This window comes from Poecilia mexicana, unplaced genomic scaffold (genome assembly GCF_051168715.1).
Source record: "Poecilia mexicana isolate PSO_F unplaced genomic scaffold, ASM5116871v1 scaffold_13, whole genome shotgun sequence".
NCBI lineage: Eukaryota > Metazoa > Chordata > Actinopteri > Cyprinodontiformes > Poeciliidae > Poecilia > Poecilia mexicana.
Window position 1 is genome coordinate 4,074,424 of NW_028263382.1, and position 19,311 is coordinate 4,093,734.

The 19,311-nt window shown below is 39.9% G+C and overlaps 1 protein-coding gene across 1 annotated transcript; it reads left to right on the forward strand.

The window, feature by feature from the left end:
• Nucleotides 1–4,611: 4,611 nt before the first annotated feature.
• il4i1 (interleukin 4 induced 1) lies at nt 4,612–18,729 on the forward strand. The gene is made up of 7 exons (XM_088011494.1): nt 4,612–4,711; nt 5,703–5,917; nt 7,918–8,030; nt 9,301–9,502; nt 9,592–9,660; nt 9,910–10,046; nt 17,961–18,729. The coding sequence occupies exons 1-7, from the start codon at nt 4,681–4,683 to the stop codon at nt 18,727–18,729; spliced, it is 1,536 nt and encodes a 511-aa protein (XP_087867620.1). The 5' UTR covers nt 4,612–4,680.
• Nucleotides 18,730–19,311: the final 582 nt, after the last annotated feature.

Below are 19,311 nucleotides of genomic sequence, written 5' to 3' on the forward strand. Positions count from 1 at the left end.
CCGGACCAAATGTGGAGGCGGGCCGGTAGTTTGGGGACCCCTGCAGTTGATTATAGATCTTACATCTATAAGATCTAGGAAATTTCTTAAACATTACATCATGATTATCATTTTTTTATTCTTTGCAATTTTAACAAAAATAGTAAAAGATTACTAAGACACTTAAAAAGTTACATGAAAAGTACTTTATAGGTGCCTAAAAGACATACTTCTGCATATATATATATATATATATATATATATATATATATATATATATATATATATTACCCACTGTGCTATACAGTCAGCGCCCTTCACCCTGAATGGCTAACTGAAGGGCGCACAATCCTGATCCAGAAGGATCCCTCAAAGGGTTCAGTCCCATCCAACTATCGGCCGATAACCTGTCTCTCTACAACATGGAAGCTCATGTCAGGCATCATAGCAGCTAAGATAAGCGGGCACATGGATAAATACATGAGCACGGCACAGAAGGGCATCGGCATAAATAGCAGAGGAGCCAAACACCAACTCCTTGTAGACCACACAGTCACCCGAGACTGCAAAACCCGACACACCAACCTGTGCACCGCTTGGATTGATTACAAGAAAGCCTATGACTCAATGCCACATACCTGGATCATTGAATGCTTAGAGATGTACAACATCAACAGGACTCTAAGAGCCTTCATTGCAAACTCGATGGGGCTGTGGAAAACCACCCTTGAAGCCAACTGCAAACCACTTGCACAAGTGTCCATCAAATGTGGGATATACCAAGGAGATGCTCTGTCCCCACTGCTGTTCTGCATAGGCCTGAACCCCCTTAGCCAAATCATCAACAAGACTGGCTACGGATACCGACTCAAGAATACTCAAGAATGGGGCCACAATCAGTCACCTCCTCTACATGGATGACATCAAGCTGTACGCCAAGAGCGAGCGAGACATCGACTCACTGATTCACACCACCAGGATATACAGCACTGACATTGGGATGTCATTCGGACTAGAGAAGTGTGGCCGGATGGTTACAAAGAGAGGGAAGGTCGTCCGCACAGAAGGGGTCTCACTCCCAGAGGGAACGATAGCAGACATAGAGCACAGCTACAAGTACCTGGGAATACCACAAGCAAATGGCAACCTCGATGAGATCACAAGGAAAGGAGCCACAGCCAAATACCTCCAACGAATAAGGCAAGTCCTGAGAAGCCAGCTCAATGGCAAAAACAAGATCCGTGCAATAAACAGCTATGCCTTACCAGTAATCAGATACCCTGCCGGAATAATTAGCTGGCCAATGGAAGAGATAAAGGCCACGGACGTTAAGACTCGGAAGCTACTAACCATGCATGGAGGGTTCCACCCCAAATCCAGCACCCTGAGACTGTACACAAGCCGTAAGGAAGGAGGCAGAGGACTAGTGAGTGTGAGAGCCACTGTCCAGGATGAAACATCCAAGATCCATAAATACATCAAGGACAAAGCCTCAATGGACGATGTGCTCAGCGAATGTCTCAGGCAATGGGGAACAGAGGACGAGGTGCTGGAGGAACCATCATGGGAAGACAAGCCCCTACATGGGATGTACCACCGACAAATAACTGAAGTGGCTGATATCAGGAAATCCTACCAATGGCTGGAGAAAGCTGGAATCAAGGACAGCACAGAGGCCCTCATCCTGGCCGCCCAGGAACAGGCCCTAAACACCAGAGCAATAGAGGCTCAGATCTACCACACCAGACAAGACCCAAGGTGTAGGTTGTGCAAGGAGGCCTCTGAGACAGTCCAGCACATAACAGCAGGGTGCAAGATGCTGGCAGGGAAAGCGTACATGGAACGACATAACCAAGTGGCGGTCATAGTGTACAGGAACATCTGTGCCGAATATGGACTGGAAGCCCCGAGGTCAAAGTGGGGAACACCCCCAAAGGTGGTGGAGAATGACCAAGCTAAGATCCTATGGGACTTCCAGATCCAGACAGACAAGATGGTAATGGCGAACCAACTGGACATTGTGGTGGTGGATAAAGAACAGAGGAAAGCCGTTGTGGTGGATGTAGCAATACCAAGTGACCACAACATCAGGAAAAAGGAGCATGAGAAACTGGAGAAATACCAGGGCCTCAGAGAGGAACTGGAGAAGGCCTGGAAGGTAAAGACCACAGTGGTGCCTGTGGTCATCGGGGCCCTCGGGGCAGTCAACCCCAAACTGGAGCAGTGGCTCAAACAGATCCCAGGAACAACATCAGACATCTCAGTCCAGAAATGTGCAGTTAGCTCGGTCATTCGCCACCACCTTTGGGGGTGTTCCCCACTTCGATCTCGGGGCTTCCAGTCCATATTCTGCACAGATGTTCCTGTACACTATGCCCGCAACTTGGTTATATCGTTCCATGTACGCTTTCCCTGCCAGCATCATGCACCCTGCTGTTATGTGCTGGACTGTCTCAGAGGCCTCCTTGCACAACCTACACCTTGGGTCTTGTCTGGTGTGATAGAGCTGAGCCTCTATTGCTCTGGTGTTTAGGGCCTGTTCCTGGGCGGCCAGGATGAGGGCCTCTGTGCTGTCCTTGAGTCCAGCTTTCTCCAGCCATTGGTAGGATTTCCTGATATCAGCCACTTCAGTTATTTGTCGGTGGTACATCCCATGTAGGGGCTTGCCCTCCCATGATGGTACCTCCAGCACCTCGTCTTCTGTTCCCCATTGCCTGAGACATTCGCTGAGTACATCGTCCATTGAGGCTTTGTCCTTGATGTATTTATGGATCTTGGATGTTTCATCCTGGACAGTGGCTCTCACACTCACTAGTCCTCTGCCTCCTTCCTTACGGCTTGCGTACAGTCTCAGGGTGCTGGATTTGGGGTGGAACCCTCCATGCATTGTTAGTAGCTTCCGAGTCTTAACATCTGTGGCCTTTATCTCTTCCATTGGCCAGCCAATTATACCCTAACCCTATTACAAAATAAAACTATATATATATATATATATATATATAGTTTTATTTTGTAATCAGGTTGCTGAATGTTGCAGACTTCTGCCCAGGTCCCTCTTGAAAATGAGATCTGGATCTCAATGGGGTTAACCCGGTTAAATAAAGAAAATTTTAAAAAGGGATACTTTATTAGCCTAAAATTTACACTGAGATGTAATTTAAAACATAGTGAAATTAATAATTTAAAGTAATATTAAGTGAATTTTAAGAAATTTTATTTTGAGTATATATTGTAAAATATACACAAAATATATTTTAAATATACTTGAGCAAGTGTATATTTACTCTTGGGCAAATATATATTTTGTTCACTTAAAGTATACTTTTATTTAATATATTAAAAGTGTATTTTGGTACAATTATGTTTAAGTGTGTTTAAAGTTCGAAATTGGTATAAGCATACTTTTAGTATACTTCAAATATATGTATAGGTAGTACCCTTAATACTTAGTATACTTAAAGTGTACTTTTGAAATATATTAAAGTATCCTTTTTTCACCTTGGTAAGGTAGATAATTTATCCTTCTTCTAGCTACTGAATCATTGGTTGTACTTTTTTGCTTCTATCTCTTGTTTTTTTAATAATAATAATAATTATTATTATTATTATTATTATTATTATTATTATTATTATTATTATTATTATTATTATATTATACCTAATTTTTGTTCAGTATAAAAAGTTAAAATATAAGGACAGAATTTAATTATCTAACATGATGTACAGTTTATATGAAATAATTTTACAGGTCATTACCAGATAATTTTTATTACTTAGACAAGTCAAATCTTGGAATGGAAAGAATTTGTACTTTCTTTTCCCCGTGACTGCTCGTAAAAAAATCCCCAGCACTTATTTGTTTTGTGCAGGGTTTTTTTTGTTGTTGTTGTTTGTTTTGTTTTTTAGGTCTGAAGTCAGGAAAATGAAACTCCAACCCTGCTTTTGCTTTCATTTGCTTTCAAAAACCATCTGTTTCCAGCTCTGTGGAAGACAAACAGAGAAGTGGGTGAATCTAGTCTCACATTCTCTCTCTGGTGAGTAAGCACCAATTTATGTTTCTAGCAATCTTTATTAACTGACTGTTTGGAGGAATGGGGGTGTCTGAAAGTTGAGCTGGAGCATTTCTTGGACAGATCCAAAGCAGCACTTTCAGGTCAGATCCTGGAATGAGGGAAGATGGAGGAAATGAGGTGTGCTGATGACTTGTGTTCCCTCACTAATCTGATTTGTTCAGTGTGGTTGACTCTCGAGCCGGTGTGGGAAAATATTTCTGGAAGACCTGAGGGAGCCATCACAAAAATGACCTTGTGTGCAGCATGACACACACTGTGCTCCTCAGGTTTCCCAGTCAGCCTCACCGCTCTGATACTTTAGCCTCGGGGTCATTGCTGCTCCGTCATGCCCAGAGCTCCAACTACTTACCATACATTTCCTTTGACAGAGGTGAGTTAATGTAGCTTGGAAGGGATGATACTTATTTTTTTATTTCAATTGGAAAAATGCAAAAATTATCAGGTTTTGTATCATATTGCGTGTTTTTTTAAATATCTAATTCAGTGAAACACTCAGTTGTTCATTTAGCTCGATTGTCTCTCTGCAAACCTAAATCAGGCTTGTATTTGTTAGGTTTCTGTTTCCTCTCTGAGTGTCATCACACACAGCAGAGGGAGGAGGTCCAAATTGTGGAGTTCTGCTCTCCAGATGATGCCTCACATGGCTCTGTGCAAATACGGTAGGTTTTACAGTTGCATATTGTCACCTTCCTAAAATAACAGCCTAAGTCATTCTTTGCCAAAAGTGGTTTTCTTTTTTGTTTGTTTGTTTTTTTTGCCATAAGATTTTTTTTGGAAAGACAGAGTTGGTGATTCTTTTTTTTCTAAAATTACTTTTCACGAAAAAATGACATAGGCCATTATTTCAGGAAGGTGACAATATATAGCTACAATCAGACATCATACAATTTGTCGCAACTACAGTTATAATAGTTTGGGGTTTTTAGTTATAGATTAGTTTTATTTTGTTGTGAATTTTTGTTTGTCTAATTCAGTTAGTTCAAATTAGTTTTTAGAGTGAATTTACTGATTTGTAGTTATCAGCTAAATATTGTTTAGTTTTAGTTTAGTTTTTATATTTTTAGTTTTTCATAATTTGGTTAATTGTTGGTTGCAGAAATAAAGAAGTCAAAGAATTATATTGTAATTATGAATAGATCAATTGGAATACTTAACAGAAGAAATCATTTTCAGTAACTGTATTGAAATATTATTGAAAAATGAGTGTCTAGTGTTTTCTACAAACCTTTACTGTTATTTTACAGACTGCTGCCAGCAGGACTATGTAATTTATCGGCAGCTAAAATAAACTGCTTGTATGAGGGAAATTAAATTAAACCATTCGAAAGGCTAGTAAATTAATTCATAAGCACAAACATGAAGGACATTATATAATTAGGCCCGAGCACCGAAGCGTTGGCGAAGGCCTATTGTAATTTCTGTTTGTTTTAGTTAGGTTTATAAATGCACAACATAGTTCCAGTTATATTTTTTCCTCATTAATTAATTTTTTTATATATTTTAATTAATGAAAATGTTAGGGTTAGGATTAGGGTTTCAGTTTTTGTTAGTTTTAATGTGACCTTGGAGACAACTCATTACTTTGTACTCCTTTAAATGAAGGAAAACAGAGGGAAGGGGGTTTAAGTTGTTTATGTCTCTGTTTCTCAGCTCCGCTGGTTCTAGTTGGAGTTGTGGTTTTGGCAGCCAGCGGGATCATAGGAGACCCTCTCTATGAGTGTCTCCAGGACGCTGACTACAGAGAGCTCCTGGACATTGTGACGAACGGACTCCCGGCTGCCAGGATGCCTCGACATGTGGCAGTCATCGGTGGGGGCATGGCTGGACTGACCGCTGCCAAGGTGTTAGAAGATGCAGGACATAAGGTTGGATGGGTGGGGAAAGACAGTGGTGGAGCTAGACTTTTAAAGTTGGGGGGTTAAGAGGGAGAGCACAGGCAATATATACTGCTCAAAAAAATAAAGGGAACATTTCACTTTAATTTTGTGTGTGGCTCCAAATCCAGGCCTCCATTGGTTAATAAATTTGATTTCCATTGATGATTTTTGTGTGATTTTGTTGTCAGCACATTCAACTTTGTACAGAATAAAGTATTCAATGAGAATATTTCATTCATTCAGATCTAGGATGTGTTATTTGAGTGTTCCCTTTATTTTTTTGAGCAGTATATATATATATATATATATATATATATATATATATATATATATATATATATATATATATATATATATATATACGTGCGGTCAGGGGAGGCAGGTGAGGCTGAGCCTCACTATCGTCATGGAAAAAAATAATATATAATAATAAAATCATTTATATTGCCATTTTCACCCTGTGATTTGTACTATAGAGTATCTATTTTTTACTTAGCTTAACCAATTCTGATGATTTTTTCTTCAAAATCGCTGGATTTTCGCATTTTCCCATGCAGAAGCCGGTGAGGCAGCAGGAAGCTGAGCCTCACCTGGGATTGATCAACCTCTCTAACTGCACTGGCTGCCATTCTATGAGAGCAGGTCCTCCTGTCTGTACGCCAGCAATAAAATGGCTAAAAAAACATTTAATATATGGACTGATTTTCCATAATCTAGCTTATGTCAATAATGTACAGTGTTTTTTTTGTCACCAACTGTGTGTATCGTGTTTTGTGTGCGGAGGAGCGATTAGAAACGGCAGAAAACAGACTCGAGGTGAGGCAAGCAGTTCTCTTGCCTCATGGCAGGGGGCGCTCATGATCCCAGATATTGTGACTGCACAACTGTAGAGTAAGACACAGTGAGCTAGCCATGGAGCTAGCCACACAGTAAATAAGTAAAGTACAGCGATATATTTGTTTTCTTATCTCTTCCGACGTCAACATGAAAGACTACATTTCTACCCTTACACAGTTTTCTAAAGTGGATTTTCAATTGAAGCAGGAGACAATAAAAGACCAACACCGGAGCTGAAAGTTTTGCTTCGAGACAGTTTGATGATTCTTAAACGGAGTAGAAATGACATGCCGAGGATAGACTTGGCTTTGGATGAACGGATATTTTTGTACAGAATTAGCGGTGAATGGATTTCATTGATAAGTAAAGGTAAGGTAAGGTTTACTTTTTTAAATGAAATGTGCGTTTTGTGGGCTACAGTTTGTATGTCTAAGTAATTCAGTAAAGTAGAAGCGGTAGCTAATCTATTTTTTTGGTGTTAAAGCCTAAAACATGATGAAGTGGCATTGTTGTCAGTTGCTATGGCAACGAGTCTGCGTGTAGCTCGGCGGATACAGAGCGAGAAAGTGCTTTCTCGCCCTTTCCCTTTGCTGTGGATCATAGCACGAAATTAATACCGACATTTCTAAGTTTCACTGAGTTAACGTGGCTATGGATTACATGTAAAAGATTAGTCTTTTTGCCCCCCAGCGTTGTACGCCTGCGCGAAATTTCCGTACGTCCAATAACATACATGGTGTCTATATAATCGTAAGTCAGTGCCTCACCGCACGTCAATGATACATACATACACACACACACACACACACACACACACACACATATATATATATATATATGTGTGTGTGTGTGTGTGTGTGTGTGTGTGTGTATAGTGTTATACCTTTTCTTTTTATATACATTCATCATTGTTTTTCTTCTTTCCATATTTGTGTGGATTACAATGATTCTAAATACTGTACAGGAATTATCTGGTTCTGGTACATGTTAGTCTTGTACCAGAACCAACTGACCAGATGTTGGGGACTGACCAACATCTGGTCAGTCCCCAGATGTTGAGGCTGGCACTGACCTTTTCAAGTGCAAATAGGGTGGCAGTGGATGATGTTTCCACAGTGATGATTATGTTTCCCTATCTATGGATTAAAAAGGTGACCATAATAGAAGCTAGTGAGCGAATCGGAGGACGGGTGGAGACCTTCAGGAACAGAAGAGAAGGCTGGTATGCAGAAGTGGGAGCCATGAGGATCCCAAGCTTCCATAAGTGAGTAGTGAATTTATCTGTGGTTAAAAAACAAATTCTAGGTTTTTATGCATCAGAATATATTAAAGCCTTATCTTGTCTATATAGGATATTGGTATGATTTAACATATTTCTTAGCCGTGAAAAACTCGCAAAACCTCATGGTAGTTAAAAGTTTAATTAACTCTTATAAGTGATTGCAAAGGGGAAGAAGCAGTGAGAAGATCCACTTTACTAGCCATTAAGAAGGCTCTTTTAAACTCTGATGTTTCAGAGGTTGCTATTAGTCCACTTGGATATTTATGTACCAAGAAAGTAAAAAATCAGCAATTAACTCCAGGAAGGAAATTGGTATTACACCTGTCATGGGTCATAAGGTCATTTCCAAACTATTTGAAATCCATAATTTTTTAGTGAGAAAGATTGTTCCCAAATGGAAAACAGTTAAGACTTTGATAATCCTTCAAGGAGTGAACAGGCTGACAAATTCATATTGCAAAGAATTTACAAAAAAAAACAAACAAACAAACAGCAAGTGCTTCATATCAGACTTCACAGGCCTCAGTCAGCATGTTTTATGTTATTTATGATGATACTCAGAGCTTTACCCCAAGAAAACCTGCTAAGTCCGGTGGTCGGGGCGCTGAGATGGTCCACCAGCAGTCCACTGTGTTTTTGTGTTAAATGCTAATATTTTAACACACACCACATGTATATAAATGTAACATTTGTTTATAGAGAATATCAATGCTGTTAAATTTGATTTAATGGTTTCAACATACATAAAAATAAGCGTGATGTGTGACTACGAGGCAAACACGACATCTCCTCCACAGGCTGAACCGCCTAATCACTAATGCACAATGATCTGAGAGACTAATTGTCATATCGCCACCTTCCTAAAATAATGACCTCAGTCATTTTTGCCAAGTTATTTTTGGAAAGAAATTACCACCTCTTTACCAAAAGATGATTTTGGCAATAAAAAAAAAGAAGAAAAAAAATCACTTGTCAAAACATGATATAGTCCATTATTCTGAGAAAGTGACAATATGCAAAAAAAAGACAACTTCCTCTTCATGCACTTAGTTTTTTATAGCTTTTCATCTTGGCTTTATCTTTGTTTAGCTAATAAAGGCATAGTCGAACCATAGAATTCAAAAAGGGAGTACTTTCACCTGATTATAGTTACGCATTAGGTAAGCATGCCAATACTATTTTATCACTTAAAAGAATATAGGAAATTTCTCCATCATGGACAAAAGTTGATCCCATTGTGTTTATATCACAGGATTCTACTTTCCTTTATCTCCAAATTGAAAATCCCACTGAATCCCTTCATCCAAGATGACATCAACACCTACTACTTGGTAAACGGAGGCCTACACAAAACCTACACCGTAGAAAACAATCCCAGCGTGCTCAACTACAGTTTGCATGACAGAGAGAAGGGGAAGTCAGCTGCTGAACTCTTCAGTCAGACACTCTGGAAGGTCTATAGAGATTCAGAGGACTGAAAAATTTTATTGCTATGCTTGTTATGGCTGACGTGTTCAGTGGATGGCTTGTAATCTGTGTCCAGGTGAGGGATGACCTAAAGGCATTGGGCTGCAGTGGAATGCTGAATAAATATGACTCCTACACAGTGAAGGTATGAATAAGTTGGAGCAATGTGAGAATGTTAGGTGAAACACAAACAGGTGGTGTACGAGAACAGTACACCTGTACTGATTGTAGAGAGAAGAAGAAGAGATAAGATGGAGGAAAGGAATACCTGATGTTACTGTACTGCTGAACAAGTTAAGAATAAACGCTGTTAAGAAGAGTTCTTTGTCTACTCGTCCTTCTACCTCGTCCTGACTTCCAAACATAACATACAGTAATGGCCTGTGATGTGCAGGAATATTTGGTGAAGGAGGGCAACCTGAGCCGCGGCGCTTTGAGGATGATCGGCGACATCCTCAATGAAAACAGCCTCTTCTACACGTCCTTGACAGAGATGCTGTACATACAGACCGACATCAGTGACAACACACAGTAAGATTTTCTGTACAGTTACATGAAATTAAGATTGGATGTCTAGGAACTTCAAGGAAACTAGCAACTGGCATTGTGAGACCAGGTAAATCTTTTTTTAGAGTAAGGAGGAAGAGGTCTACAGGATCAACAAAATAGTTGATTGGCTTAAGAAAGAAGCTGGACAAAAAGCTGAAAGGTTCAGCAGTAGAGCAAAGAAAACCTTATAGGCAAGAGACCACTCTAAGAAATAAAATGTTGAACTTACTTAACCAAGGTAACTGGTACTACTAAACCTAGTAACAATGTAACAATGTAAATTTTCCCACTGTGGGATTAATAAAGGAATATCTTATCTTAAATCTAAAGAGTGTTACACATTTATTTTCAACATAATCATTTAAGTAAAGACAAATAAATTCAGTAAAGAAAATCCAACACTTTAGACTTAAGTTTGTTTATCACCATCATCATATCTTTATTCCAGACACATAAGAAGGTCCATAATAGATAAAACAAACAACATAAGAAACAGAAAAAAATACAAAATGAAAATGAATACGAAACATAATATTATTGTGAGGATTTGGGTTTTCTGTGTGTTTATTTAGGTTTATATGTTCAGTTGAGTCTATGTGTTGTCCTGTCTACATCTTGATTGTTCTCTGATTACCCTCTGTGTATTTAAATCCACCTGTGTCTCTTGTTCCTTGCTGGGTCCTTGTCTATTCTGCCGTTTGTTCATATCATGTCTCTGCATTGTTTCCAGTTGCTACCAGTGTCTGAGCTCCTTGCCTCTGCTCACCTGTACTGCCTGGATTCTGTATTCTGTTATCATTAAATCATCATTTTTCTCACTTCAACCTGGGTCCACCACGTCTACCTCACCATCTTCTACAACAAATCATGACAATTATTCACTGAATAACAAATAAATGATGTCGCCAGGGATTACACAATCTTGATGAAAATCTCACTGTACTCAGTGCAGGGTTTGCTAAAATTGCAATTATATTATTGCATGACACATATAATCTACACCTACATTCATACATAAGATTCATGAGCACAGCTGCACATGTGGGTACAGCATTATGTACAAATATATGACAAGCACTACTCCATGGCACTTTGAATAGGAGCCTCATGATGTCATTGTAGGCCACATAAAGTTTCTGCAGTGGAGTACAAAAAGCTTTAAAAAGAGCTATCTTTACATAGGACGAACACATACCGAACCTTCTGATGAGAATATTAGCTTCTGCATACATCATACGATACTGCCTATAGATGTCACAATCATCAGAGAGGTCATCATTTATGTAATGTCCCAAATATTTCACTTCACTGCTTATGTTGAGAACAGTACCAGATAAAGAGAAGTCAGGGGTTATCAGGTTATTAAGGGTTATCTAACAATTATAACATTGCTTTTCTTAGCGTTATATCTGATGTCAAAGTCATAACCATATTGGGAACAGACCCTTAGTAATTGTTGAAGGTCAGCACTATCTGGGCATAGGATTACCAGATCATCTGCATACAGTATGTGATTGATTATGTGGTCATCAACTGTTTTACAACAATTCAGACACTTTGACAGTTCATCCATATAGATGTTAAAAAGGTAAGGGGACAGTATACTTCCCTGTCTTACTCCGTTACCAACACTGGTAACACTTTATTTGAAGGGGCGTGAATAAGACTAACATGACACCATCATAAACATGACATAACACCTGTCATGAACATCAGTAAGTCTTCATGAATATCTATGACTGTTGTCATAAAGTGTCATTCGGTAAATCATGACACTTTTAATACAAAGTTGACATTATTCAAAATGTCTTCGTTATGACAACTTGACATTAACCAAGAATCATATGTTATAAATATGTCATAATAGTAGTCATAATGATTTAATTGTTATTACACTATCAAAAGCTTTAACAAAACAGTGATTAATATTCGCACTACCTGAAATAAAGCAAAACAAGTAGGACCAACAATAAAGATTTCATTAAACTTTATTATACTGTCAAATTATTTAATAACAGAGTCAATAACAATTTTTTTACATCAAGTAAAGTGGAACAAGTAGCACAAGTTATGAATATGTCATTAAGTGTTATTACAGTGTCATTAATATTATCTCTTACCTCAAGTAAAGTGAAACTAGTAGCAACAATTATAAAGATGCCATTTAGTGTTATTACAGTGTCAAATGCAATGCTAAGAGTCACTGATATTAAGTCTTATCTCAAATGAAGTGAATCACACTGAACTACTTATAACTACCATCATAGCTGTAGAACAAACCCTTTGTACATTGGAATAAAACAAAAGGTAACTTGTTCTTCAAACAGAGGGTTTAACATCTGGTCAGTATATTGTTACTCTGAAATACTGATTGAAAAACTAAAACAAAATTACTTATTCTGTAACTTAGGAAAATAGTTTTTTTCAACAGTAACATTTTGAACATTGAGTTTTATTAAAGTTCTTGGATTTTGCTGACTGAATTTAATATTCTCATGATCAAGTTAAACAACCTAGTTTAGTGGAACCAGTTGACATAACTGAGATAAGTAATTGAAATTGTTTATGTTTCATTGGATTAATTAAACAAATCTATCCAATTTAAACCACTCTAATTTATTTTAGACAGTCAGTTTTAAGAACAGTAAAGTCAAGCCATAAGTTATTTTTTACAAAACAAAAAAAAGGTCAAGCAGTGATAGCTTGTTAAATTTTTTTCAATAAAAAACAGGTCAGCCCCACTCCGGCAATGCCACCCACTCGCCATAATCAATGCCCATGCGCAGTTCGCGCACCGGTCCACTAGGCAGTGTGTTGAGCAGTTTTCCTTTATGATGCACAAAAAATCTGGTGCAGATCGGTTATTCTATTAAGGAGATATAATTGTTGCAATTATCTAGGGGGCGCAGTGGAGTCAAATTAAAATTTAATGCTATTGGGCTCTCTAGAGGTTAACAAAGGTCAATCAGATCAAGTTTGGTGCTAATCGCATAATGCATGTCTGATTTGGAGCCAACATATGCAGATGGCGAGGGATTGAAATTTGCCTCTCTGCCATGCCCACATGGTCCAACCAGCAGCAAATGTTGAGAGAAGAATTTACCATCTTGTTGTTAAATTTCATTAAACGCTGGGTTAAACCTCTGAATCATAGAGTAAAAGGAAGAAAACCAGTAGAAAAACAGGTGTCTTCCTATTGAAAGGGGGTCACCTTTCAACAAGAAAGGTGATGTCACTATTTCATTATTATTTCATTACTCGGCATAACATTTCATTTCACTGTTATGCGGACGATTTGTAACTTTACATTAGAACGGGATCACCTTCCACTTCACCTCCGCTTACTGCGCTAAAGTCCTGCCTGGAGGAGATTAAGTCTTGGATGACCCATAACTTTCTTCAGCTGAACTGTTCCAAACCGAGGCCATACTGATTGGAACGCCTCATCAGCTTCAATCCTCGACTCTGACGAGTATTTCATTCTCTGGACAAGACATTCCCATTTCCTCCATTGTTACAAACCTTGGCGTCCGAATGGACTCCCATCTCACATTTGAAAATCACATTAAGCACTTGTTTAAAACCTGTTTTTTTCATCTTCGCAATATTTCCAAAATTTGTTCATCTTTCTCCCGTTCTGATGGTGAGACCCTCATCCACATCTTTGTCTCCTCCAGGCTCGACTACTGTAACTCCCTGTTCATCGGAGTCCACCAAAAACACCTTCAGAGGCTTCAGTACATTCAAAACAGTGCTGCCAGGATCCTAGTGAGAGCTCGTAAATTTGATCACATCACACCAACTCTTTACGAGCTTCACTGGCTTCCTGTAACCTATAGGATTCAGTATACAATTTCACTTATCACCCATCACTGTCTACATGGAACCTCACCTGATTACCTGAAGGACCTCCTTACTTCACACTCAACTTCTAGACCCCTACGATCCCAATCCAGCAATCTTCTCCATCTTCCTTGATCAAGACTAAGGACTATGGGTGATCGAGCATTTGCTGTGGCTGCTCCTCATCTTTGGAACTCTCTCCCGGACTATTTGAGAGCCCCGCAATCATTGTCCGATTTTAAAACTGGTTTGAAAACTTTCCTCTTTAGACAAGCCTTCTCCACTTTTATTTGAGTCTTTTTTTTAATTGTTTTTGATTGTTGATTTTATGCTTTTAGATGAACCATGTAGCACTTTGAGGTTTTTATTAATGAAAAGTGCATTATAAATTTTAAATTTATTATTATTATTATTATTATTATTATTATTATTATTATTACTATTTGATCATGTGAATGTGATGAGCTCTTGCCTGATTACACAAAGAAAGTTGGATGCTGCTGGGACATTGTATGTGGAAGTTATTCCATTTGGATGTTATATGGCAAATGTTCAGATTGGAGGCTTAGCCACGCCCACATGCATTAATGTAGGAAAAAGGTTTTGACAACTATTGAACTTCAATGGGGCTGCACAGTGGCGGAGTTGGTAGAGCTGTTGCCTAGGTTCTGGGTTTGATTCCTGGCCCCGGTCTTTCTCCATGGAGTTTGCATGTTCTCCCTGTGCATGCGTAGGTTTTCTCCGGGTACTCCGGTTTCCTCCCACAGTCCAAAAACATGACTGTCTGGTTAATCGGCCTCTCCAAATTGTCCCTAGGTGTGAGTGTGTGTGTGCATGGTTGTATGTCTCTGTGTTGCACTGCGACAGACTGGCGACCTGTCCAGGGTGTACCCCGCCTCTCGCCCGGAAAGTTAGCTGGAGAGGCACCAGCAACCCTCACGACCCACTAAGGGACAAGGGTGTAAAGAAAATGGATGGATGAACTTCATTGCCTGAAGATTGGGCTGAGTGATTGTAAAGCCTGCATCTCAAAAGCTGTAGGAGGAGTTCGCTCAGATACAACATATTTATAAGAGACAAAATGGGGGCGGCGGCTTTGAACCAAAATGGCCGACTTCCTGTTGGGTTTGGACCATATTTCCAAGAAACTTTGTTGTAGGTCTTGGAAAGATACACTTTTACTGAATTTCATGATTGGCGGTCAAAGCAAAGATTTCTAGGGGGCACTGTGGAGGAATTAGGCCACCCCCATTTTTCTGATGGATGGCTTAATTTTAATCTTTCATTCATATAGCTTTAATCCTGTGACAAGTGACATACATGACATGATGATGAATTCTGTCAATGCTAGCTGCTGGCTGAACTGTGTGAGCGTGGCCGAAAGGGAAATTTCAATCCCTCGCTGTATGCGTATGATTGTCTCTAAATTATACATGCATCATCTGATTTGCACCAACCTTGTCATGATTGACTTTTGTGAACCTCTAAAGAGCCTAATATCATTAAATTGTAATTTGACTCCATTGTGCCCCCTAGGCAGTGTTGTGTTCAAGACCACCTAACCCGAGACCGAGACAAGACCAAGACTTTTAGGGTCTGAGACCAAGTCAAGACCAAGACCGAGGGAAGTCGAGACCGAGTCAAGACCAAGACCAGCGGCACGTGCTACATGGCACAATAAAATGTAAAATATGATCGAAATTGCTTCTCAAAATAATCTGAAAGATCCATATTCCCATAAAAACACCTAGATATTAAATACTTAATACATTTAACCAATATTAAATATTCAATTTCTGTGCTAAAATGTGTGATGGTCTCATGCCATCCCTAAAAACATAACGCCCTGGACATTTGCCCATATTGCTCATGTAAGAAACCACCACTGTCTGCACCATTAAACATAGCAATTGAGGCAATGCCCTGACGGTAAATAACGCTCAACTATGAACACTGACTAAGGAGCAACTAGCAAGAAGTAACCAAGCAGAAGGCGCTCATTGTGACTGTTTTCACTCTCTATCCCAGTACATGAAGCCAGGTAGTCTGACACCATGGCAGACATTACAGCTGCTACTTTGAACAAAAACAATCAAAGAGCAATGTGCATGGTCTGCGTGCTCTTTCGTTCTTGTGTTTTAGTTATTTGTTAATTTAAATATCAACGTACATAATTAAATAAAATAATGATACAGTGTACACAGAGCATTACAAGAACAAAGAACGGGTGTTCTGTCTGGTCAGATCGCCATACGCTTAGCACGAACTCACGGTGTTCTGTCAGATCAGCATACGTTGTCAGATAGTCATACGCTTAGCTCAGACATGCATACGCTGTCATTACCATATGATTTTATTTAATCAGCAACATAGAATCATGACGTAGATCATTATTAACAGTTATTAACAGTAGTATGGCATCCAGCTGCAGCCAGACCTGCTTTAAATACTCTTTGAAACCACGACAACGCATGTATATCTATCTAGTTATCATATTATGTCATATTCTAAACAATTTAATGACTTATTTTTGTCATAACTTGTTGCGTATGCTGAACTGACAACTCCACTGACGGTCGGACTTCTTAATGCGCATGCGCTGGCATGGTACTCGCTGCATGTATGCTATCCTGACAGCGTATGGGTATCTGATAGAACACCGGCAATATCTGTCAGACACGTCATTACCATAAGATTCAATTTAATCAGCAACATAGAATCATGACGTAGATCGTCATACACTTTGTTATTAACAGTTGAATGGCATCCTGACTTAGTGGTTAAGTGAGTTTTACACGGCGTGTGTTGTAGCTGACTCCAGCAGCAGCCAGACCTGCTTTAAATACACTTTGAAACCATGACAACACATGTATATCTATATAGTTATCATTGAAAACAATTTAATGACTTATTTTCGTCATAACTTGCTGCGTATGGTGAACCGACAACTCCTCTGACGGTCGGACTTCTTAATGCGCATGCACAGGCATGGTATTCACTGCATGTATGCTATTCTGACAGCGTATGGTAATCTGATAGAACAACTGCTCTCAGTGAAACTCCAGTCCTATCTAATAAGTAAAGAGCCGTGGAGAAGAATCGACTGTTTCTGAATGTCACCTCACTATATTGCAGACTTTTGGACACAGCGTTGTCCCATATATGCGACAAGTCAGTCAGTCAACACCTCCGCATAATAATTCAGCGCAGTGAGTGACAACATTTTTCATCACAAATGCTTATGTGTGTCTATACAGCTAGCTTTGCTAACATCACGTTAACGGAGCTTACCTTCTTTGAGCTACTTTTCTAAGTGATGAAAAAAGTTAGACGTTGTCCCCACCATGTGTGAAAGCGAAGCGATGTTGAGTTAGCTGTGGCCATCGGATTTCTTACTATTTATGCAGCGCTATTATATTACTGACGATTAGACTAACATTTTCTGCCACTGAGAGGAAACCACTGCTCATGTCCTGGAGCGCCGCGCGTGAATGAAAGGTGGGGTGGGGAGGGGAGGGGGAGAAACACGTAGTTGCTTGGATTTTAATCGGTGCGTTTTCCATCCACTGAATCAAAGATGTTAACAAATAAACTGGACAGTATGCTGTACGTTTAGTGATATTTTCACAGTTGCGGTCTCGACTGGTCTTGAAATAAAATGCCGAGTCCTCAGAGCCCGAGACCGAGACAAGATCGAGACCAAATGCGGACGAGTCCGAGACGAGACCAAGACCATCAAAAAATGGTCTTGAGACCGGTCTCGAGACCAAGACCAACTTCGAGTACCACAACACTGCCCCTAGGTTATTCCATCAGCTATATGTCCTTACTACATCAGTCTTTCTATACCGGATTTTTGGTGCATCATCAGGGGGCACTGCCAAACACATCAATGTGTTTCGCCTGGTGGATGGGTGCAGTTGACGGTGGCAAATGGGTCCCATTGCTGGAGCTCCCGCAGACGCCACGAGGCTGGAGCATCTCTGAGCTGTGAGGGCTGTTGGAAGCTGCTTGACGATTTAATTAGTTATTCTTTCTGTGTGATTTCTTCAGGTACTTTGAAGTGACAGATGGTTTTGACCAACTCCCCACAGCTTTCTACCAAGTTTTAAATGCCACAATCCTGCTGAACTCCAAAGTGAAGCTAATTGACCAAACAGGCGGGGCTAATGTGACTGTAACATATGAAGACTGGCGGAACTCAGGTTCCCTGTCAAAAGTGACAGTGGACTATGCCCTTGTTACAGCCACAGCCAAGGCTACCCTCTTTGTTGACTTCTACCCTCCTCTGTCTGGTAACAAGATGGAGGCCCTGCGCTCTGTTCATTATGCCAGCTCCACAAAGGTGGTGCTCAGTTTCAAGGAACGCTTTTGGGAGAAAGAAGGCATCAGAGGAGGGAAAAGCATCACCGACCGACCGTCTCGCTTTATCTACTACCCCAGCCATGGGTTCCCAGGTACCACTGCAGGGGCCCTCCTGGCTTCCTACACCTGCTCTGATGACTCCACCCTTTTTCAAGGCATGAATGAGGAGGATCTGATGGCAGTAGCTCTGGAGGACTTGGTGAAAATCCATGGGGAGTATATCCGACCACTCTGCACAGGAGGTCTGGTGAAGAAGTGGGGCCTGGACCCTTACAGTTTTGGAGCCTTTGCCCTGTTTATGCCGTACCAGCAGGGACACTATGCACGAGAACTGTTCCAGAGTGAGGGAAGGGTGCACTTCGCCGGGGAACACACAGCAACTCCTCACGGGTGGATCGAAACTGCCATGAAGTCTGCTCTCAGAGCAGCTAAGAATATCAACAGCTTGACTCTGTAGCTTCATGTCTGTTTTTTTCTGTGAAAAAAAGCTCTAAATAGTTCAGCTTTTTAGAATTTTTTTCAATATCATGAGCCCTGGTCCATTCTTCGCCTGATGCAAGATCTGTTTTATTGTGATGTGGAGATGTTGCTAGGTCTCAGTATCAATAGTTTTAGGTGTATTTCATTGTAGGAAAATGTTTTATTAAGTCGTTCAAACTCAGTGGTGATTCTTGAATGAATTGTCTTTTTCTTGGTCTTCCACAGTTTTTACCACTTTTTATTTTCTTCATGGCTGCTTCCATGATACAAACATCTACGGAAACCATCTCAGTAAAAACTCGCTGCCGAGTGCACATGAATACAAGCAATAAAAACTTGCTCTTGGAGCAAATGACAGATGACTAAGTTCTGTTTCTAATATAGTGCTCACTTATCCTCTTTCCAATACCCATATCAAGAACAGGACTGATCGAAATGAATCCATTTAGCTTTGTAGATTTGAAAGTTGTTAATCAGACTGAGATTTGTAATAACTGATGATTTAATGGGGATTTTAGCTCAACCTGAAAAATTTGCAAAGCAGACAGTATTAGGACAA

Coding starts and splice junctions, on each gene's coding strand:
- il4i1 (XM_088011494.1), top strand. CDS start 4,681: ATGATGCCTCACATGGCTCTGTGCAAATACG. Junction 4,712..5,702: donor CATGGCTCTGTGCAAATACG/GTAGGTTTTACA, acceptor TCTGTTTCTCAG/CTCCGCTGGTTCTAGTTGGA. Junction 9,661..9,909: donor ATGACTCCTACACAGTGAAG/GTATGAATAAGT, acceptor TGTGATGTGCAG/GAATATTTGGTGAAGGAGGG.